A 24694-nucleotide genomic window follows, 5' to 3' on the forward strand; every position below is an offset into this window, starting at 1 on the left:
ATGTGCTGGGTACCCAGTAGAATGGAATCTTTTTGAGTATAAGAAGCATTTCATATCAGCTTTCTCATTGCCAGCACCCTGAGCATGGTACCCTATTCACAAATGACCTTTGTACATGGGAGTATTAAACTTAAGAACCAGCAAGACTTGGGTTTCAATAATGCCATAATATTACTTAATTTCATGACTTTAGGCAAATTATTTTATTTTGGAGTGCTTCAGTTCCCTCTTCTATGAACTGAAGGTAATAATAGCATCTACCTCTTAGAGTTGTTAGAAGGATAACATAAAATAACATATATAAATTAATTTATAGAGCTTAAGCATTATAGAAATATCAGCTGTTATCGTTTCATTGTTAGCCAACATTGTCAGGAAAATACTTGTGTCTTGTATTCCCGATCCAGATCTCCTGGCTTGATCCAAAAACACTCATTTTTGAAGCCAATCACAATTCTAAATTATCAAAGAAAACAAGGATGTGGGCTTTACATATGAAATAAGATTTTCCTAATCTCAAGACAGAGAACTTTCTGGTGAACTATCTGCTGACACAAATGTGCCCCATGAGTCAGATCTCAATGGAGCCTCCTCTTCACAATTCCTGTCTAGGAAAAAGATACAGGTATCATCCACTTACCTGAAGAAGCAAGTCTCCTTCAGAAAAGGCTTCCTGGGTGAAATGGGGGGGTATCATGACATTTCCTCTGGAATTTGCAGATTGCTCATCTGGCCCACCTGTACTGAGGTTCTTCAAAATGGCTGAGAAAGAGAAAGAGATTTTGTTATAATGTCGCTAAGGGAATGTATGAACTCCAGCTGATCTTTCCAGTTTTCTTGGACATGATACTATGTCCAATTACTCTGCACTTCAATCTGTTCACTGGACTTGGCATCCCAATCCCAATGTATTTGCCTGAGCTTTTCCCCACATTTAGAATTTTCTCTTCATCCTATTTCTACCCAATAAAAGCCTCTCTTCTTTCAAGGCTCATATAAGATGCTCCCCCATTTTGAAACTGCTGACCATTTCCTTCACCCCTTACACATCCACAGAGTTGAAAGTCACGTCTTTGTTTATTTGCTTGTTTTACCTTCCCTGATTATCTGGAGCTGTCCTTTGTCCTTATCATACTTTAACTTATATCTGTGTTCTGGTCATCCAGTTGAACAAATATTTAAGCCAAGGACTGGGTGGGATACTGGAAATACAGAGGTTTTCTTTTGTTTTGTTTTGTTTTTAATAAAGCATCTCCTCACCTCAAGGAGCTTACACTTTAGAGAAATTCCCAACAAATTTTTCTTGTCCCAATTTTGTACCAACTTACATATTCTGGTTCCCAATACAGATTGGCAAAGTGCTTGAGCCCAGGATCTGCTTTGTTTGCTTTGTTTAATTGTTTTAATTTTGTTGTTGAAGTACTTAGAACAGTGGCTGGGAAGAATTAGGTGCTTAAAAAAGCTTACTGACTAAATGATTGGTTCTGTCAAATTCATAACCTCTGAGGATGTGTTTGAGAATAAGTCCAGAAAATTCTCTTATTCCCCGGTGCCTAGCCCAGAGGCTAGCCATTAACAAATGGCTCCCATCTTTCATATCTGATCCTGTGTTTGGTAGAGAGTCATGCACGTAAAAACTGGCACAGGACTGGCAATGGCATAGAATAGCGGTGGGCAGAATTGGGGGAATTTCTTCCATTCCAAGATTATAATTAAGCATATTTTTGCTATGTTTTTATATTTCTAACATGATCATAGTTTATATATTATAATGATAAGGTTTGCAAGAATCCAAAGCCCAGTTGAAAAATCCAAAAGTTATTTAGTTATTTCCTGAACAAACTTCTTCCACAGCACCTATCTTCCATGTGGCTTTATGCCTTCTATAGCTGTATCTTCTGGGATCAAAATTTCACATACATATACTTATGCTAAGTTGAAATCTGAGTCCCAGAGAAACAGCAACAAAAACAAGACTAGCTGGGACATTCTTTGGGTTCTACCCAAGTGATCAGATTTGAGTCCCGTCTCAGGATGTGGCCGTGAGACTCTGCCACAGATCAAGGACCACCATTTTGAAGGTAGAGTTGATGGCGATGGCTGAGAAAGGGCATCAAAGGAGCAGAAGAGTGATGCTCTTGCTGACTACAAAATAAGGGGTGCTGGGACAGCATCTATCCCCCAAATAAGTCTCAGAAAGCTATAATCAAGTCCCAAAGGAAAAGAACAATGTTTTAGACTAAAAGTGGATTCAAAGAACTAGCTGCTTCCCTAATATTTGTAAAGATCAGTAGAGGATTGAGCAACATCTCTTCTTTGTGACAAGGGAAGCAAAACATGAATTGTAAGTTGTTCTTCAACACTATGGATTGCTGATGGTCAACTCTATTGCCTTGTGCTGTCCAATTCCACCCAAGAAGGTGTTTAGGAACTCATCCATAACACTCAGTGTTGTGTAATTCTCTGTTCTTAAAGAAAGTTTTTGTACATAAAGTCACTCTTTCGTGGTGACTAAGAACTGGAAATCAAAGAAACGCTCATCAATAGGAGGATGATTAAACAAGCTCTGGTATATAATTGTGATGGAATATTGTTATGGTATAAGAAATGACAAGCAGGATGGTTTCAGAAACATAAAAACCTAGAAAGACTTACATGAACTAAAGTGAAGTGAGCAGAACCAGGAGAATTTTATACACAAAAAGCTGTACTGTACAGTGGAGAACTATGAATGACTTAGTTATTCTCAGCATTACAATGATCTCAGACAATCCCAAAGGACTAATGATGGAGCACATTATCTGCCTCCAGAGAAAGAATTGATATTGACTGAAAACAGACTGAAGCATGCGATTTTTCACTTTCTTTCTCCCAATATTTGGAAGATAGGCCCCTCCTAATGTGGCCCAAAGTCCCATTAGCTTCCTTGAAAGCCATTTTACACTACTTTAATATGCTTTTTATAGTTGAGGCAAATGGGAGACCCATATAAAATAATGGCTTGCCCCCATCTCATGGGTTTATTGTTGTCTTAAAGTTGTTTTCATTTTAGTCACATCCAATTCTTTGTGACCCCATTTGGGATTTTCCTAACAAAGATATTTTGCCATTTCTTATTTTACAGATGAAGAAACAGAGGGGAAAACGGGTTAAGGGATTTGTCCAGGGTCCCACATCTAGTGTGTGTCTCAGGCCAGATTTGAACTCAGTTTTTCCTGACACCAGACCTGTTGTTCTATCCACTGGGCTACTCCGCAGCCCTACATTCTTATTTTGTGTGTTGTTTGTCCTTCATTTTCATTTTTAAAGAGAACCATTGATATCAACAGATTAGATGAAGTGAGATAGAGTTGTCCAGCCTCACTCTCTCTTCCTGACTCATCAAAGTCCAGTGGCAGGAGAGTGGGTGATGGCCCAGGATGCAGTGGATGAATGAGAAGTGCTTAATAAATGCTTGTTAATTGACTGCCTGTCAATTCTCTTCCATTCCATTGTATTTACTCAGCTTGTTTTGCAAGGGCCAGCTCAACAATAAATGATCACGCCCCTAAACTTCTATAGAGTTTATTATTTGTCCCCCATAGCCACAGTTACTAAACACCCAGAAAAGAAGGTTTTCAGCATTTGTGGGAATTATGAAAAGGGAACTGGAAAACTAAGCAATGAGGAATGAAGACACTGAGCCTGGAAGCATGGTTTTGATGTCTGGAAAAGAGGAACAGGTTGAGGGAAGGTATGAAGAATGGCCAGGGCCGTTCTGCAAAAAGGAAGGACTTAGGAGGAACTTAGATGTGGGGAGGCTTCAGAGTCGGTAGAGAAAGCCACAGAGGTGCTTGGATGTTCCAGGATGAGGAAGACGCAGGTACAGGAGGAGACAGCAGGGGGGTCATGGTCTGAAACTTGTCTGGCCATTCAGGTGCCAGCTCAAGTGATTTCTACATTCTCCACATCTCTCCCCTTGGGTTCTCTCACACAACTATCAGGTTAGTTCAAGTTCCTCATCACCTCTCACCTAGATTACTGCAGCCTCCAAACTGTTCTCCCTGGCTCAGCTCTCCCCACCCCAATCCATTCTGTACCTGCTGACAAAGTAGCTTCCCTTACATGCACATTTGATCACATGACTCCCTTACTCCACCAGCTTCAGCTGTGTCCTATTGCCTCCAGGAGAAAATAGAAACTCCCCTTTCTAGCTTTAAAAGCCTTTCATGAACCGGTCCCAAGCTTGCTTTCCACTCTAAACACAGAGCTTCATCCAAATTGATTTTTTTTTATTATTCTACATTGACAACTTTCCATCTCTGTATTTTACCCATAGCTGGAAAGAACTCCCTCCTTTCCAGTCCCTCTCTTTCTCGAGCATGCATCTCAAGGTCTACATTCTGCATGAAGCCCTTCCTAAACTCCAAATATCTTGTATATATTTGCACTTAGTTATTTTATGTTTATTATATATGTATGATGTGTGTTGAAGACAGAGAAGGAAAAGGAGAAAAAGAAGAAGAAGAAAGAAAGAAAGAGAAAAAAAAGAAAAAAGGAGAAAAAAAAGAGAATGAAAAGGAGAAAATAGTATATTCCTCCAGTTTCCTCCATTAGAATGCAAGTTGTTTGTGAAATTAATTCATTTAGTCGCTTGTTTACTTAAAAGAATCATCTTTGTTTTTGTAGCTAGGAATCTCCCTCCCAAGGCATTAACAGATTCCACTCTGTTTGCTGAACACCCACTGAACATATGGACTGTAATAGCTACTACAAATAATGGTAGGAAATGCCCTTTCCTCTCCTAAAATGTTTAGCCTAGAAATGAGTTTTGGGATGGGAGAATAAAGGGGACAGTATTACTATCTTCCAAAAGTTTAAAGAATTGGAATTAGAAGAATCTTCTCAAGTGGAAGAGGAAGTTGATTTGTTCTCCTTGGTCCTAGAAGTCAGAATTAAGGCCTGTGGGTCAAGGGGATAGAGGGTGAGGAGATTTGGATCCATGTGAGGAAGAGTACCCTAGCAAACCAAGCCATGAGCACCATGGGAATATGTGGGGCCCCTTCACTAGAAATCTAGAAGAAGATGCTGATGATAACCTTTGGCAGGATGCCTTGCTTCAGGTATGAGGTTACACAGGCTGGCCCTAAATCCCTTTCTAATTCTATAAACTAGGGAGTGTGTAAATATTGCTGACCATTACTGAAAATCCACCCAACCCCAGAATAACCAAGAGTTGGCTGCACTTGGAACAACAACAACAACAAAAATATTGAGGGGGAGATTATATATGTGTGTATACATATGTAACATACATATGTGTACATGTATGTATATATGTATTGTATATATTATATATATATAAATATATATATGTGTGTGTGAGTGTAAGTATGAGTGTGTGCAAATATTTATCCCCCAGAGGACTGTGTATTTTTCTATTAAATTTTCCATTTGCTATACCATCCACTGCAGAGCCAGGCAAATAAACCTGGAGGAACCTAGCCAATTGTTGGGTGGGGGAGGAGGGAACCGAACCCATGTGGTCTTCATGATTTCACATTTTTAAATGTTATCTTTCTGCACAAATAAGTCCGTACATGCCCAATGTGTGTTTAGCTGCATAAACATGTAATGAAGTTTCTGGGGCTGATAAAGAAAGATTTCTATTTTTACTTTTGCAGAGAATGATTTCCTTGTTCAGGAAAATCCCCCAGATCAGCTTGGACATTCAATCACTATCAGAGTAGGAAAACAACTAGGAGACCATCTGCTCCAAAATCCTTCTACGTGCAGTAGGATCCCCCCATGTTTACACCATTCTCAGTCAGTGAGCATCCAGGCCTTTCTTGAAGTGATGGGTTAAACCCCACTGCTCCCAAGGTAACCTATTTCATTGATGAGCAGCTCTTGTGGTTTATTGTATGTTCCTTACCTGATGAAGGAGGTGGGGGGGGGTACTTTCAATAAAATCCTAGAGTAAAGAAAGACCTAGGAGAAAAATTACTGAACCAGAAGTGAAGGCACAGTTTTGTACTTTTTATTATATAGTTATGTAAAGTATCAACTGATATTTACATTATGTATCCAGCAGGTTTGTTCAATATTAGATTCAATTGTGTAAACTGTTCCTCTCTCTGCTGCTATCCCCATCCTTTATCTGCTGGGAAAGTTGTCTATTCTTACACCTTCATTGTAAATCCAATTTGTTAAGCACATGCTATTTGTCAGACACTGTGATAATTGCTAGTGAAATCAAATGAGAGAGAGAGAGAGAGAGAGAGAGAGAGAGAGAGAGAGAGAGAGAGAGAGAGAGAGAGAGAGAGAGATTGAGAATATCCTTCCTCTCCAGGAACTCACCTTCTAATAGAAGAAAATCAAAGGTAAAGAGGAGCTGGGAAAGTGGTGGAGAGGGGGAAGGAAAGGAGAAAGGTCCATGTGTATGAGCAAAATGACTGAATGGAGAAATTGGGCAGAAGAAGTGAGCTGAGGAGGAAAGGAAGGTCCTCGAGGTGATGGTGCCCCCAGATTTACCAGTCAGTGAATAAATAGACCTCAGTACAATTAGCTTTTGGTGAACATTGGATTAATTTTTTTCTGTCTCTTCATTTGGTTAAATTTACTGATTGCTTATTAATGGTATTGGTCTTTAAAAATAACTCGCTTTTGTTGTATTTTACCAATTCAATTGTTCTGTGATTCTTGGTGTCTTTATTTAAAATTTAATTCCTTTGTGTCTATAATTAGTTATTTATTTGTTCATTTTCTAATGCCTTTTGTTGCAAATGGTTAACTGGTTTTCCATTTTCCTCTCTTGTGAAAATGTTCATTAGGCCCACAACTATGCCTTGGAATTTTGACTGAGCATTGATTACACTCCAACTATATTGTCATTATCTCTAAGTGATCTGCTATTGTTTTTATTTTTTTTTGAACTCATGAATTATTCAACTCATCACTTTGTGTTTCCACCCTGGACTGCATCCTTTGATCATATTTATTGTTGTTATTGTTGCCGTTCAATCATTTCAGTCATGTCCCATTCTTCAGATCCCATTTGGGATTTTCTTAGCAAAGGGTATTGCCTTCTACAACTCATTTTATGGATGAAGAAACTGAGGGTTATGTGACTTGTCCAGGTCCCAGAGCTCCTAAATGTCTGCTGATTCAGCACTCTAATATTACACCACATAACTGCCCTTTGATCATGTCTCCGACCCTGTTTTTTTATTGCATTTTGATGTATCAAAGGAGAAACATCAACAATTTATAAATCTAGTGGTTAAAATTCCCCCTTTTCTAAAAGTATCTGCATATTCTCTGTAGTCTAGAACATGGTTTATTCTCATAAAATCTTGAATGTTTCCTGGTGTTTTCAAGTGGAAAGCATTACACAATCTCTTGTTCATTCAGTTCTCTCTGAGTACCTAGCACAGTGCTACCGGGTCTTGTACCCAGGAGGCATCTACTACCTGTTTGCTGCTTGGAAGTGCCTAATAAGCCCTCCTAACACTCTCTTCAGACTGAGAGATTTGGTGTTTTCTTGTTTAAAATTCACATCACACTCTCTTACTGGGGTATCGCTATCCTCCATCACTATGCATTTCCCATCTAACTCTTTAGGCAACTTAGTTATTTTCCTGTATGTATTTAGTTTCCATTTCGTTGTGTACAAATACATTTCATGCTGATATGTTGCACTTATCAATGGCGTCTTTGTACATAATATAATATCTTTAGAAAAACAATCTTTGTCAATGTTTCTAAATGGAGTCAGATTTGCTAATAGCATGGCATGGATCTGGATCTTCTGGAAATTATAGAAATGGGTCCATTTTCGGCCAGCCTGCCCCTGAAACCTAGACATACCTGGACACGTTGTCTGAAGACAATCCATGGTTGGGTTGGGCTTTTAGTCTATTTAATAATCCATTTGCTAGGATACCTCAATTAACTTAGATTCAATGTCATGATTGTTTAATCATATCAATTGTTCAATTTGACTTATCCTTTAGTGGTTTTCCGTTAAATTAATTTTTTACAAGGAACATAGTGCCTATAACATGCTAGAAAATAGTACAATCCATGGACTCAGAATTTCACGTTCAGCTGGAGGCAGCAAGTTTGGGAATGGATATTAACAAACTGGAATGAATTCGGGGGCAGCACGTGGACTGAATGAGCTATTTCTCTTCCCATGGCACCTGCCCTGATGAACAGCTCCTGCCATTGGTGGGAGTGACAAGGTCCAGGTAGCTTGCCCCTTTCTTCCCTATGACTGGAGGGAGGGGGTAATCAGTGAATAAAATGGGTAATTGAGTGTTTTATTTGCTTGTATATTTTTGTTTTTGTCTCTACAATTTCTGTTCTAAATCAAATATGCTTAACCGTTTTATACACTGGGTACCATGAATATATTCAGAGATTTTCCCAGAGCATGGAGAAAATGGAACAAAGGAAAAAAAATCCTTTTGGTGATCACGCCCTCTCTAGTCTGTGCAAAATAAAGAATCTTTTGGAGAAGGGATGGGGGAAACCTGGGCCCTGTTGGCACTTCTACACCCCGTTGGGAAGGGATATGTCTCTGACAAGCATCATTTGACACTCAGTCATCTGCCATCTCCGGGTCATCTACAGTACCTCAAGACTAATCAAGGGAGTCCCCTGTGTTTCTCAGAAAGGTACCAGAGAGCATTCCACCCTCCAGAGGAAATGTTTAGGTGAAGACCTACACCACGTCATATCATCTCATCCAATTAATGGAAGCTCCCATTGGCTCCTTCTACCGAGACAAATGCAGGCCCCTGCTCACTACTCACTATTAACAGTAAATTCAATTCAGCAAGCTAGCTTATATAAGTTTTTAAAGAAAAGATCAAAACCACACTTTTGTGGTTTGAGGAAAGTAAAAACCTATATCATGATAGTTGTATTTACAAAATAAATAGCAATATAAAATCTCATCTTTAGGATTATGCATCCAATGTTTTCTAGATTTCATAAATTCACTGTCGACAAATCTCTATGCTATAAATATAAACATTAAAATATCCTTAAGAAATCAACACATAAACTGGACTAGAATCAGGACATTATCACAGGGGGGCAATGCTGCCCACAATAAAAGCGACCAATGGAAACTTCCAAATAGCATTTGATAGCACATCACCCAATGTTCTAAAGCTGCAATCTAATACAGAATGAAAAGCTTTCAGGAAGCAGAGACTCCCCAGAAGAACACAGAACCCTGGGGAAGCGATGAAATGCACACTGCCTTCATCATCCTGTTGGCTGCTTTAGTTAAACTGAAGTTGTTTTCAGTAAACCTGTAGAGGAAAAGCTTACATCCTAATGTTTTTATCTAATGGTAAATAGCAGTATTTTATCCGGCTCCAAAATAGTCCACAGAATATTAAATATAAAGAAAAGTATCAGGACAGTGATTTGTCCTTTTATTATTTGGGATTCCATTGAAAAGGATGAGAATATGGAAAACCAACAACAAAATGAGAAAATAAAGATGAGAAAAATAAAGTTGCCACAATAATAATTCCCATGTGACTTAAGTGTAGTGTCCTAAATTCTCCAAAGCCCTTTCCACTGATTTTCTCATTTGAGCCATAGCCCGGGTCTTTCAAGCAGGTTCTAACTCAACTATTAGAGATGAGGATATGAGGCTCAAGGACTTCCAACCAACGTCAGTAAGTGGTAGAGCAATAGCTTACTTAAGGTCTTTTATGTGAAGTCCAAAGGTCTTTGAGGGATGTGCCAGAAAATAAAGCTAAGAACAAACACAACTGCACAAAAGTCGATATTCCATTGTTCTTGATAGACACTAAACCATGAATTGAAGCTGTGACATTAATCAGTTCTTCAAAATAATGAACGGTTATTTACAGCTTATCAGAAAGATTTTGCTGGCTAACTGTGGTCCCTTCCCCCAGCCCCAATACACACACACAGAACAGGAAAATCTATTTTTTCACTATAATCAGTTCAACAGAGCCTTTGAGGTCCTAAATGTCCATTTCACATTTCTTGTGATAAATGGTTCTCGTGGTGAGCAGAATGAACAACACGGCCATTGTTCTTAAACATGTCTTTCCTTCCAGGCAAGCAAAGGCATGTTACACATTTTAGCTTTTGCTTCAAGTCTCAAGTTCCTCTGTACCTTCAGGTAAACAACACAGATTCAATACCATTGAACTTGATCATATTAAGGAAACTGAACATTCCTTAAAGAAACAAACAACGATCCAAACATACCGGTCTTTGGTTTGGGATGGAAAGGGGAAGAGAACAATATCTATTGCTACTGGCAAAACAACACTTCAGAAGAAAAGAAAGAAAAAATGACACTTAATAAAATAAAGACTTAACAGCAATTCATACAAGATGTTCTTATTTTTTCCTAACACTCAGAGACAGATGAAAGGAGAGAAGAAAGAAGGAAAAAAGAAAAGAAGGAAGGAGGGAAGAGGGGGAAAAAAGAGAAGAAAGAAAGAAGGAAGGAAGAGAAAGAAGGATGAGGGCAGGGAGGAAAGAAAAGAGGGAGAAATAAAAGGAAGAGAGAGGGAGGAAGAAGCTAATCAAGTACTTAGGTTCTGATCATATTCATTTCCCTCAACCCTAAATGTCCCAGTCAAGGAATAAATTGATTTCCCCTAATAATCCCTGCCCACAAAGGCTCTTTCCAACTAAATCATTTATAATGACAAAAGCTTATGCAAGGAAATGGATGCTATTCAGCCAGGGAAGCTAAACACCACACAACTTCATTCAAAAACTCTTGTTTTAACCAAGCTGGATTGCAATATGTTTCAAAAAGGGACAAGCAATCATTGTCCACTTAAAGAAATCATGTACTATGAACTAAAAAGCTGCAACTTCAGAAGTGTAGCAAGGGGCCAGATCCCATGTAAATGAGCCTTCGCTAAGGAAGGATGCAGCCATGGGAGATTTGGGACAATCCCAGGGAGAGATAGTGGGATGGGGAGGGATGCAAAGCAAAGGAGCTCTTGGTAACTGGAAAGATTTTTTTTCCTGAGGCAATTGGGGTTAAGTGACTTGCCCAGGATCACGCAGCTTGAACTTGTGTTGAAGGCTTTGCATGTCTTAAAGTCTTATTCATACTGTAGCTTGACATATCTGGCAAACCAAGGCAGTAATTAAGGATTGGTTCATAATGTGAGCTATTACTTTAATAAAGCAGGGACTTGTAATGTTGGAATGGTGTGCAGAGGTGTGCCACGTGTTCTTCTGGTCCATTGAGCGAGGATGACATGGGGGGGGGGGAAATGCCATTCTGATCCTGACAATGGCACTTACTTAAGCGAGTACTGCAGCCCCGTGTCCCCAGTGACGTCTACAGTGAATAAGCTGCACAGGGTTTGAGACTCCATAAATGCTCGGCACTTAAGTGTGCCCTAGGATGACCCTCCCCATGTCCCTTGGGTCCACGTCTCCCAATTTCACAGCCCCGTCTCTCTCTCTTGAGCCTCAGACAATGGGGATGAAGACAAGGGCCTTCCATGGCAGGCAAAGTGTCGGGGAGGCAACGATAAGCCTACCAAGTGATGGAAATACTACAGAAATGAATAGAGAAATGTAAGCCGTGAAAATGCATTACTGAAGATAAAACAGGGCCAGAACTTCACCGGGGACTGCCCGGAGCAGGAGATGAAAGGACAAGACCACAATCCAGCTATTCTTTGGGAAACATTCTCTCCAGGGATGGGCTGGGATCTAAAACCAATGACCAGTAGAGTCGCCATAAGTCTTGGATCATGCAAGAATACTGGTTGAGTCACTCATCCCATCATACCCTTCTATTCGGCAGATGACCGATGTCCAGTCTCTTTTCTGCTCTTCCTGGAGCCAGTGGGTGTGGGGCCCAAGCCAAGTGTTTGTTACAGAATAGGAATAAGGAACACATTTCCTGCTGGACAAACTACGATCATTCATTCATTCATTCCCTGATTCATTCATTCATTCCACAAAATGTAAATCCCCCCAAGCACATCTGTTGATCTCAATGAAAATGGGTAGAAAGGAGTGGGAAATCGAGACATCCCATGAAAAGCCAAAGCCACCAAGAGAGACAGAATCCACCGCCCCGATGATACTTCTGAGCCATCGGACAGGAAGCCGTCATTGTCTTTCTGCCCCAACCAGCAACTCTCCTGCCAGGCCAGAGCCTGGCACCCTTGGGTTTACTTAGTACCTGAGGAGCAAAATTGATGACATCTAGAAAGGACCTCAGACACTCTCTAGTCCAATTTCCTCATTTTGCAGAGAAGGAAACTGAGGCCCAAAGAGGGAAAGTGTCTTGCCCAAGAGGGGCAATGTCAGGACCAGAACTTGAACCTCAGTTCTCTCAGTATTTCACAATGGACAAGGCTCTGGGCCAGAAGGCAGGAGATCTGGTTTGGGCTCAGCTCCTCTACTAAGGATGGGACCCATAACACACCTCTCACTGCACCTATTGCTTCCTCTGCAAGAGAGGTCCCTGGAAGCTCTTAGTCTATGATCTGGAATACAAACTTCTGGTCTCAGATTCTTCATCTGTAAAATGGGTGTGCTAGGCCAGATGACTTTAACTTGGAGTTCTGGTGTTCTATGAGCCTGTGGCCTCTGTGGACCTCAGCTCCTTTCTTTGTACAGTAGGGGGATTGGACTAAATGACCTCAAACTCCTTTCCATCCTGATGTTCCGACACCAGAAGATTCCTTTAGAAGACTGACCAACCAAATGCTTCTGCTTCCCCTTCCCTTCAGCCCCTAATGATGCCCATCCCTCTTTCTGCCATCTTCTTGGTTCCCCAGAATCAATCTTGAGGTTATCTCTGATTCCTCCCTCTCCCACCCGCCCCAACCATGTGCCAGTTCTTGTCTGTCCCCACAGAATCTCATTGCAAATGTCTGCCCCCTTGCTTATTTTTTGTTTTAGCTAAACTGGTCCAGATGCTATTCTCCAAATCCCATGTTCCCCCTCTTTGTGGTCACCCAAATGGCTTCCAACCCCTGGACCACCCTCTCTCCCTTTCTGAAAGTTTTCCATCCTTCAAGGCTCAGCTGAGATACTTCCTCCATGATGCTTTCCTTGCCTTGGTTTCCCTCCTCCAACAACAGACAGTTATATAGCTTATGAAATAGCTTGACCACTGAACTAAACTGGAGCCAATTAATTTCTATTCTTTTAAGGAGGAGCCTGAGTCAAAGGACCTGGGCTTCAGTCCTGCCATGATGCTCTCTGCGTAATCACTGACAACTCGTCTGGGATTCTTTGTCTGCAAGATGGGCAGGTTGGACAGACGGACATGGGCCCGTGGCCTCTGGGCAGACAATGCTGGTCTATGATCTCAGTCTCTTCTTAAGGGCAAACCTGCGTCTGTGAAACCGGGGACTTGGGACCATTTGGAGAACCCCTCTGGAATGCCCAAGGAGCGCTGTCCAGTGCCCTGTCCAGCCTAACGCCCTCCCCCACGTGGAAAATGGCTGCTCTGAGCCGATCTCTTCAGGGGTGCAAACGGGTGAGAACACAGCAAGGTAAATAATTAATGATTTGTAAAAGCAGCCCAGTGTTTGCCAGCACCTGCTGGGATCCCCCGGGCCCAGAGCCTGCCCAGAGGAGCGCTGAGTGGTAGCAGCAGGTGGTGTCAGAGAGCCAGATGGCACCTGTCCCCCTGCTTGTCCCCCACCACACACACTCTCACACACACATACTCACACACACATACACACACACTCACACATTCACACACACACACTCACACACACACTCACACACACACACACTCACACTCACACACACTCTCACACTCACACACATGTGCACACACTCACATACACACAGGCACACTCACAAACACGCTCACACACACACATACTCACACAACACTCACATTCACATACACAAACTCTCTCTCTCTCACACACACACACACACACACACACACACCCGCAGAGCCCAAGGAGTAAGGCTGACAAAGTCCCACCCCTGGCACACATGAGGTATGGACTAGTTAGTGAGGGCAGAAAAATATCCTGGCAAAGTCTCACATCCAGGGAATGGGAAAGAGTGCGGCTCCTGGCCATGTCCCAGAGACCAGACAGTCGCAAAACGCTTCGCGAGGTTTTTTGCGGAGCCTCCTTCCAATGACCTGGACTCAGTGTTCCCACGCCCATGTTCCCAGGGGTAGAACACCGAGACCTGCCAATTGCCCACCGGGCCAGCTGGGGGGAGAGCCAGGCTCAGACCTTCTGCAATTGTCTTTCCCTGCTCCCAACAGCTTGAGCTCACCATCAATTTGAGGCAGAGGAAGCAGTGACTGGGGACAGGATAGTAAGAAAGGGGCGGGGCTGGCAGGGCCCTGGGCTCCACCAAGTGACCCATGAGGTGAGATTGGTGAGAAGCCCCTTGCAGGCTCCCGGGCCCCTGGGAGGGGCATATGAGTGCTCCCTCCCCTCCCCTTCATCACAGTCCCACCCTCATCAATGGCAAGAAGGTGCCCCCTGCCAGACAGCAGAAGGAGCCCAGGGGTTGGGGCTAATGGCAAGAATAACTTCAGTCAGTAAGTGTTGATTGTGAAGGTTCAGCAAGTGCCAGGTCTTGTGAGCGGTTTCAGAGAGACACAAATATAGATCTAATCTACTCTACTGGATATCCTAGTTATAATACACTATATTAGCTATTCTATAATATACCAATAAAAATACTAGAAATAATCCCAAACAGCCTCTGAGTCATTGGAATTATCTAACAGGTTTTAGAAATGAGCCTTCACCAGAAAGGCTGGCTGAGATGAGGCCGCCCCAAGGAAGTGAGCTCTCCATCTTTGGAGATCTGCAAGCAAAGGTCAGATGGCCTTTTATTCCAGAGATGATCCTTTGGGATCCCCGTTTTTGAAAGGGCCTGGGAACCTGGAAAAGTTTAGAGAAGGGGACCCCGGGAGGCAGACGAGAGCCTCTGCATCTCTTCCCTAGGTTTGTCCGACAGTGCTCCATGCCCAGGAGAAAACTCCTCAGTGGGATCCTGTGTGAACTGGGCAAGAGAAGCAGGCTGGGCTCCCTCCTCCATCCCCCCCTGGCCTGGGCCAAGCCCTTCCCAGACGCCTGGGCTCTCTCTGACGGCAGCTGGCCTGGCGCCCGGGATCAAACAAGTCCAGCTTGGGGACCATCTGAGCGGCAAGCCTTGTGCAAGGAGACATCAAAGGGCCGAGCGCTGGAGCCGGCCCAAGGGCAAGCCCGGGCTGGCACGCCAACAGGGAAGAGGGATTGGCTGAGGGAAAGACGCTCAACTGCTTAGTGACTGGGAGAGAAACAAACAGAAGCGGCAAGGCCCTGGCAGTGCCCAAAACCACCCCCAGAAGGCTGTGGAAGATCCTGGGGGTCCTCACTGGGAAGCATGAGAGGGAGGGGGCCTTTGCCCCCTTCCCATGGCTGCTCAGTTCTATGCAGGAGGGGCACAGGCCCCAGGCCAGGCCAGAGGAAGTACCAGGGCTGGACAGAGGGAGCCCCACTGCCAGGCCCGAAGCCGTGGGGGGCAGGGGACAGAGAGCTGGACTGCAGGCAAAGTCTAGTATTTGAACTCTCTGTGGGACTCTGTTTCCTCCTCTATAAAATGGGAGAGTTGGACTTGACGTCTACTATCCTTTCTGGCTCTGATGCCAGTGATGCTCACCCATGGCCAGAGAAAATGAAGGGATCTTGACCAAGAGCTTTGGAAAGGACAGAGCTCTCGGGAGGATGGCAAATATCCAGTCCTGACAGGGCCATGATGAGGACCAGGCCGTGCTTCTAGCTTCCCCTCAGAGGCTCCTTGGGACCTTCTGAGCCCCCCAACTCTTGCTCCATGACAAAGACCGACTCGTCTCTGGTGCAGAGAAGGCCGGGAAGCACAGGAGGGCGCCCCTCCCCAAGACCAAATAGCGACCCCCAAGATCCCCCAAATGGCTCTTGTGGAGGTCAGGGTGATGCTATATGGAAAGTGCCATTACTAGTCACGGTGACGCTAGTGCTCCCACATCATCTTAAGGTTAGTGGAAGGTTCAAATCTCATTGAGTTTTATCCTCCCAATAATGGGAGGAGAAAGTGCTAGTAGTGAGGATTAAAGGGAGGAAACTGAGGCAGACGGAGATTAAGTAAATGTCAGTGGCCAGATGTGAACTCGGGTGTTTCTGCCCATGGGTTCCCTGCTCTCTCCCTCCCACCACTTGGCAGCCTTCTGCTTGCCAGCCTCAGTCTCTGAACAGAACCTCAGCGTGCAGCAGAAATGCCCAATCAATACTTCTGGGACTCCCTGAGCCAAAAGGAACCCTGGTGGCATCTAGTCAACCTGTCCCAGAACAGGCCCTCCCCCGCCTCGGGGGCCCAGGGGCCCTGGTTTTATGGCCTCCAGCCAGGACAGGTGCATGCTGGAGTCGGCCTTCACACCAGGAAGGGCTGAAGGAGCACAAGGGGTTGTGCTGTTGCTTTGATGGGTGCTGCTGTTTGGTGCTCCACAAACCGACTAACCCATCAGCAGAGAGTAGGCAGAGGAGCATGGAGATGTCTGTCCCGTTGGCAGAACCTTTCAGCCCCTGGCTCTGCTTTGGAAAAGAGAGACGGCAGCTGGCGGCCCAGGCCGCTCCCTTTGTGGCTCTTGCCAGCAGGAGCCTCCATTCTGAGGGAGAGAAGCTGCCCTTGGGGTGAACTCATGCCATCTCCTCTGCCCCCGAGCCTGACTGGCACCCGCATGGATGTTTACAAGCCACTCCTGTGCCAGGCTAGGAATGGCGTGCGATCCCATGCACTCATACAGGTTGCATCTCCGGCTAGTCCCCTTTCCCGTCAGGCGGAGCCTTGCCAGGGCTCGGGCCCTTCCTGAAACATTTAACACTCTGGGTACCACCAAGAGGAATTGGCCAATCAAGAAGCTGGGGAGGTTTGGGAATCATACACAAAATAAGAGGAAAAAGTTAAACGAGAGTGGAGGAAGAAGAAAGGGAAAAAGACAGGAGAAGAGAAAAGGGTGAAATAAAAGAAAGAGAAGAGAAAGAGAACAGCTGACAAGAGCAGTGATAGAGACAGAGAAAAGGAGAAAGAAAAAGAAGAGACTCATGGGAGATAGCGGCAGAAATGGGCTACTGCTTATGGTGCTTATCTTGGCTTCCGTGATTCCCAGACCCATCCGGAGGAGAACCCAAGGGTTCCAGGGCAGGCTTTTGAAGCAGCGATCTTGGCAGATGACCTCAGCTGGGCAGGTTATCATTATCCTACTTTCCTCTCTCTCTGAGGCAGATTTTGAAATCACAGGAAGCACTGGATCACCAGGCAATCCCAATAAACTTGGACGGAAAATGCTGCCTGCATGCAGAGAGAGAATGCTACAGACTGAATGGAAATCAATACATGCTATATTCACTTTTTTCTTCTGGTTTTTTTTTTTCTCATGGTTTTTCCCTTTTATTCTGATTTTTCTCCCCGGATATGATTCATATGGAAAAATATAAAAAAATGACTGTGCACATAAAACAAAAAATATTTAAATAATAAAAAAGGAAAGAGAGAAAAAGCCAGAGCTGGATCATTCCCCAAATGTAACCAAGGGCAAGCCGGCCCCCCCTTACTCAACTCCGACCCATCTGACCCGAGACGCTTCTGATCTTCTTCGACGGGGACTCCCAGAGAACACTGCGTCCTGACTCCATCATCCAACACTTGGGATGCCTCCCTCAAGGCCAACTGTGGCTTTTACAAAATCAAGAACCAGGAGAACTTGTTTTGAATGTGTTAAGAACCCCCAAGGAGTGACAGCAACAAGCCAGTTGATGCAGAAGAAAAATATTAAGACAGACGTGACGCCTTCCCCGTTTCGGGCTCATGCACTTACAGCTGGAAGGGCCCTCAAAAGACATCACTTTCAATCCTGTCATTTTCAGAAAAAAACCTGAGGTCTAGGAAGGGGAAGGAAGTGACTTGCCTAAGGTCACACAAACAGAGACGAGAATCTAAGCCTGGCTCTCTGCCCCCACACGCAGCCATCTCTCCCCTCCCTGCTTCCATCCCTCTTGGGCTCAGGGAGAACAAATGAACGGCAGGTGCCCAGCTGGAGCAGCTCTGCAGGGGCCAGAGGGAGTCACTGGGGCTGGGAGGTTGCTGAAGGAGAGAGAATGGATATATAATTATAATAATAATAATAATGCCATTGTGATGGTGATGATGATTTTATAGAGCACTCACTATGTGCCAAGGGTTGCATTAAAGTATTTTATGATTATTTTGTCATCTGATCTTCAATAACTCTGGGAGATAGAACCAGACCCTCTCCCCCAGTTCCCCAGTCCCTTTTAGCTTCTAGTTGCCTATTGTTCTCCTAGATTATAGGCCCCCTGGGAGCAGACTGTCTTTTTCTTTTTTAATAGAATTTGTATTTATAGTGTTTAGCCCACACAGTGCCTAAGACAGAGTAGGCACTAAAAATGCTTATTCACACAATACACATCACACACACACACACACACACACACACACACATTGCAAGGATCACAGGATCACACACTTGAGACTGAAATAGACCTCCAAGGTGATCTAGCCCAAGACCATACTTTATAACTTAACCTCAGGTAGAGCGATTAACCCAAAGTCACACAGCTAATTAAGTGTCAGAGGCAGAATTGGAATCCATGTCTTCTCAGCTCCAATTACCTTTGGCTCTTGCCCTTTCCCTTGTCTGCGGGGGTTGAACATGGTGATCTGAATCTTGGATACCTGGGCTCCCTATTCCAACATACCCTTAGCCCTCTGCTCCTCCTCATTCACACCGTGGGGTGAGGGCCTGAGAGGGTCTTCCTCTCAGAAGTTCTAGGGCACAGTTAGGGAAGCAGGAAGAAGAGGGCTAAAGGGGCCAACACAAGTCTGGGGCCTTCCCCTTCTGAGGACACTTTCACTTTGATGTGATTTGTTCCTGTTGGCTTTGGGTCCACATTCACCTCAGTGGGCACAGGGAGACAGAGACAGAACTAGGAATAACCCCTGCCCTCAAGGGTCTTCCATTCTATGAGAGGACACATGTTCACTGCTAAGTCCATACAAAACAAATTGAGGAGAGAGAGAACTATGACAAAGAATAAGGAGAGATCTCCTGCAGATCAGCATTGGGCGGAGCCTTAATGGAAGCCAAGGATTCCAAAAGGCTGAGGGTAGGAGAGGAAAAATCCCTCACATGTGGGACAGCCTGAGTAAAGGTGTGGACGTGGGAGATGGAATCTTGCCTTGGGGAATAGCCAGAAAGCCAGTTTGCACAGAAGATGTAGAGAAGAATATTGAACTGGAGTTCTCTCATTGTCACATCTCCCAGGTGTTGCATGGTAATTAAGAATGTTTAAGCCCACAATTTGGAAACGGAGACCCTGGGGTCTAATCCTGTCCCTTCCTCCTACCTCCTATAAGGCCTTGTTGCTGAATGTCTTGGGTTCTGTTTTCTCCATTACAATAAAGTTTAATTGGATTTCCTCAAAGCTCTGATCTTGGGAATGCAAAGCTCAGAATGCTTCCAGGCCTCTGGGCAGTCCATACTGGCGAAAAGCATCTCTCCACAATGGTATCTTTGTTCAGTGAGATGCACCCAAAGCTAGAGTGGAGTGGGAGAGTCAGAATTGCTCTCTCCATCTTGAATGAAGAAAGAGGAAAGGAAGAGCTCCACTCCCAAAGCCAAGTAAAAGTCAAAGGACAAAGTCTCAGGGGACTCCTAAGTTTAAAAGAATTAATCTCCAGGAGCCTCAGTGTCTGCCGGGGGAAGCTCTCTGCCTGAACTCATGCCCAACTTCAGATCTGTGAGCCATGTAGCCAGAGGAAAATGTTAAAAAACAAAAACAAACGTTGGAAGAGGCCACTCCCAGACACATGTACACACCCAAACATGGGGAACTGCCAGAAAGCCGGTTTGCACAGAATATTGGGGGGGGGGAGGATATTGAGCTGGAAATATGTCATTGTCACATCTCCCTGTTATCCCATGGTGATTGAGAATGTTTAAGCCCAAATTTCTTTTGCAATACAAATATGGCACTGATACCAAACCAGGAAGAGCCAAAACAGAGAAAGAAAATTACAGACCAATCTCCCTAATGAATACTGATGCAAAAATGTAAATACAATATTAGCAAAGAGATTACAGCAACTTATCAGAAGGATAATACACTATGATCAATTGGGATTTGTACCAGGAATGCAGGATTGGCAGGAAAACTATTACCATAATCGACCTTATCAATAACAAAACCCAGAAATCATATGATAATATCAATAGATGCAGAACAATCTTTTGACAAAATACAGCAACCATTCCTATTAAAAATACTAGAGAGCCTAGGGATAAAGAAAGCTTTCCTTAAAATAATAAGCAATATTTATCTAAAACCAACAGCAAGCATTATTTGTAATGGAGAGAAGCTGGACGCATTCCCAATAAGATCAAGGGTGAAACAAAAATGCCCATTATCATCACTATTACTCAACATTGCTGTCTTTAGCAATAAGAAAAGAAAAAGAAATTAAAGGAATTAGAATAGGCAACAATAAAATAAAATATTATTCGTTGCAGATGATATGATAATATACTTAGAGAATCCTAGAAAATGATCCAAAATCTACTGGAAACAATTAACAGCTTTAGCAAAGTTGCAGGATATAAAATAAACCCAGACAAGTCATCAGCATTTCTATATATTACTGACAAAACCCATCAAGAAGAGATAGAAAGAGAAATTCCATTTAAATTACTTTAGACAAAATAAAATACTTGGGGGCTACCTGCCAAGACAAATCTAAGAACTACAGGAACACAATTACAAAATTCTTTTTCTCGCGAGACCATGAAAAATCTGAATCATCCCATTGTTGAAAATAGCCATGTTTATCAGAAATGATCATCATATAATCTTGCTTTTGCTGTGTACAATGTTCTCCTGGTTCTATTCATTTCACTCAGCATCAGTTCATGTAAGTCTCTCTAGGCCTTTCTGAATTCATCCTGCCAACCATTTCTTACAGAACAATAATATTCCATAACATTCATATACCATAACTTATTCAGCCATTCTCCAACTGATGAACAACCACTCAGCTTCCAGTTCCTTGACACTAAAGAAAGGGCTGCCACAAACATTTTTGCATATGTGAGTCCTTTTCCTTTTTTATGATCTCTTTGGGATACAGCCCTAATAGAGACACTCTGGATCAAAGAGTATACACAGTTACAAAACACTTCTCACATACATAAAATCAGATCTAAATAATTGGAAAAATATCAATTTTCATGGCTAGGCTGAGCTAATACAATAAAAATGACAATTCTGACTAAATTGGTTCACTTGTTCAGTGGTATACCAATCAAACTGCCAAAAAAAATTTATAAAACTAGAAAACTAATAACAAAATTCATCTAGAGGATTTTGATCTTCAAGAATATCAAGAAAATTAATGAAAAAGTATAAAGGATGGCTACTTAGCAGAACCAAACTTAAAGCTGTGGTATAAAACAGCAGTCATCAAAACTATTTAGTACTAGCTAAGAAATAGAGTGGTGGACCAGTAGAATAGATTAGATACACCTGACACAATAATCAAGATCTAAAACAATCTAGCATTTGTAAACCCCCAAACTCTAGCTTCTAGAATAAGAACTCACTATTTGACAAAAATTGTTAGGAAAGCTTGAAAATAAGTCAGCATAGATTTATATCTCACACCCCAAACCAAAATAAGGTCAAAATGAGTACATGATGATACCATAAACAAATTAGGAGAACAAGGGATAATTTACCTAGGAGATCTTTGGAGAAGGGAGGAATATATGACCAAAGAAGAACTAGAGAATACAATAAAATGCAAAATGGATAACTTTGGTTACATTAAATTAAAATGATTTTGAACAAATAAAACCAACACAAACAAGATTAAAAGGGAAATACAAAGCCGGGGGAAATTTTTACAGCTAGTGTTTCTGATAAAAGCCTCATTTCTAGAATATATAAAGAAATATGCCAAATTTATAAGAATACAAGTTATTCCCCAATTGAGAAATGGTCAAAGGATAGGAACAGAGAATTTTCAGATGACGACATTAAAACCATCTATAGTTATATGAAAAATGCTCTAAATCACTGTTAGAGAAATGCAACTCTGGTGACTCCAGAAGAGAAAGTGAGAGCTATGGCTTTGTGCCCCTTTGTTACCTGCTTTGATCTTCACAATAACTTTAAGAAGTGCTGGGGACAGAAGGGCAAAACTCAATGGGTCCTTGCTCTCAAAGGGCTCGTTGAAGAAATGTGTGTTCAGCACATGCCCCTAGTTGTCCAGATCCTCATTAAAATAAGCGTACATCTCATTACAATAGTCATTCTCTCATTACTCGCTAACCCCTCAGAACTGATTGCCACACCTAGGAGCACCTACCCTTCTAAGGTCATACAGGTGTTGAGTGGATTTCCTGGGAGTCTAGTGTTCAGTCCCATCAGGACTTTCCCTACCAGGAAAAACTTCTCTTTGGGACCACAGGAGGCAAATCAAATCCATCAGCATTTTTTGAACACCAGCTTTGTGACCGGTATTGGACTAGAGACACCTGGGAAACGAAGGCAAGCTCACCCTTGCTCTTGAGGTGATGGATGCCTCCTGAACACTGTGTCATCTGGGAAGAGATGGCAAGTCCATCTATTGATATCCATAAAGTGTATACGAGGTCGGTATAAGGCCATCCAGGGGAGGACAGAGGTGCGGTGGGGAGGAATGGAAAGCCAAAGCCAGAGAATGACCCGGAACTAGGGGCAACAGCCCCCAGCCCCTAAAGAAGCCTCTCAGTCCAAGCAGCAGCCTCCACCTGGCCAGGCCTGTGCTTTTCCTGCCAAAGCTCTTGGAGGGGAGAAGGCAACTTCTCCTTTGTTCTGTGATACATCCAAAGTTTCTGGTAATTAATTGTTTTGTCATCATGCTAGCAATCATTAATGAAAGGCCCAGTGGCTCTCTCAAATAGCCAAGGCCTCCGGGAAAATCCACTCATTGCCTCCGTGACTTTAGAAGGGCAGGCGGTCCTAAGTGTGGCCCCCAGCTCTGATTGGTTAGCAAGTAATAAGAGAATGGATATTATAATGAGAGGTACACTTGTTTTAGTGAATTGGACAACTAGGGAAATATGACTGAGTAATCTTGGTCAATTCTCTTCACCCATACCATCCAGTCTAGGGCAATCTAGACAAAAGGGGGAATCCCCTTCCATTCAGACCTTTGGGGTTAAAACACAACGGGGTGGAATCCCCAGACTCCCCTGAACGAGTTTCCCAGGTTGGGTGGGGTCTGAGGAGAATGCTAGAGAATGAGGAAAAGGAAGGGAAACTGCTTATTAATAGGAGAGAACTAATCACTTGTCTCTGGGTGCTTTGAAGAGCTGGACAGGAGACTCTGTCACACGAGGGCCAGGGTTTGTTCCGAGAGAATTAATAATAAAATCCTGAGCGCTTTGGCCTATGGACACAATGCAGCCTAAAGGCCAGAGCCCTAAGGATTGGGGATGAGCATTTTTCCAACATGGAGAAAAAACAAGTTCCCCCTCCCCTCTGCTAGAAAGTGCTTCCTCAGGGGCGGGCTGCTTGAGAAATAGGGAGGAGGGCTCTCTTAGGAGAAGCCTTCCAAAGGGGGGTCTCCAGTGCCAGCACAGAGAAAGGGGCTCACTCCCCAGAGGGGCACCACAAGGTGTGGAGAGAGCAGCTTTTAGGTTTGAACCCTGAATCTGTTGCTTAACAGCTGTGTATCCTCGGGGGCAGCTGGATGGGGCAGTAGTTAGAGCAGTCAGGAAGATCTGAATTCAAATACAACCTCAGAAAACACTCACTAGCTGTATAACCCTGAATAAGTCACTTCACCCTGTTTGCCTCAGTTTCCTCATCTGTAAAATGAGCTCAAAAATTCAGTATCTTTGCCAAAAAACCCAAATGGGTCACAAAGAGTCATGTCTGACTGAAATAACCAAACAACAAGGAAAATCCTGAGGAAAGGCGCTGGACCTCTCGGACCCCATTTCCTGACAAAATAAAGATCCTCTGAATGCTCTGCTCCCTCGAAGGGTTTGTGTAAGAACCCCATAAAGCTTCAGGTGGGAAATGCTCCCTGAGGTCCAACTTTGTTATTCCTTTCTGGAGTCCATGTGACTCATCTATTCAGCTCCACCCTCTGGAACACATCTCCCTCTCTGCCCATGGTCCTGAGAATCAAACAGAAGTGTCTAAAGAGTCCATATTGCTGCAACTACCAAGTATTTCTCCTCTGTTCCATTAACCCAGAAGCCTTTGAGCTTCGGACACTTTTAAGTAGCTAATGAATACACAGTAAAGCATCACAGAACAAATGGCTGGGCACTTCTTGGGATAGCCCCTATGCAAGTGGCAATGGGACTCCTTTCTGACAGCCAGGAGAAAGCAGAGCAACATCCACCCTTCCTTGGTTCCCTCAGATCCTCCCTCCCTCTCTCTTTCCCACCCTCCCTCTCTCTCTGTCTTTTTCTCTCAGGAAGCATCGGGGTCCACTCTGGGATGAACTTTGACTCAGTTCCAAAGGAAGTCAGAAGTTTTTCTGGTGGTGGATGGGAAAAAACAAAGGGGTTTGAGACCAAGGGAGAGCTGGATGACTCCAGACTCAATAATAACTCCTTCCCAAGAGACCAGTCTTGTGAATCAGCCCT

General features: G+C 43.4%; 1 protein-coding gene across 1 annotated transcript in view; it reads right to left on the minus strand.

Moving 5' to 3' along the window:
- Positions 1-24694, minus strand: part of LOC100916736 — a 71594-nt gene that overhangs the window by 29933 nt on the left and 16967 nt on the right. Inside the window, exon 3 of the mRNA XM_031968261.1 lies at positions 641-762. Coding sequence (XP_031824121.1) covers positions 641-762 — 122 coding nt within the window. The remainder of the gene's footprint in view (positions 1-640; positions 763-24694) is intronic.

This window comes from Sarcophilus harrisii, chromosome 4 (genome assembly GCF_902635505.1).
Source record: "Sarcophilus harrisii chromosome 4, mSarHar1.11, whole genome shotgun sequence".
NCBI lineage: Eukaryota > Metazoa > Chordata > Mammalia > Dasyuromorphia > Dasyuridae > Sarcophilus > Sarcophilus harrisii.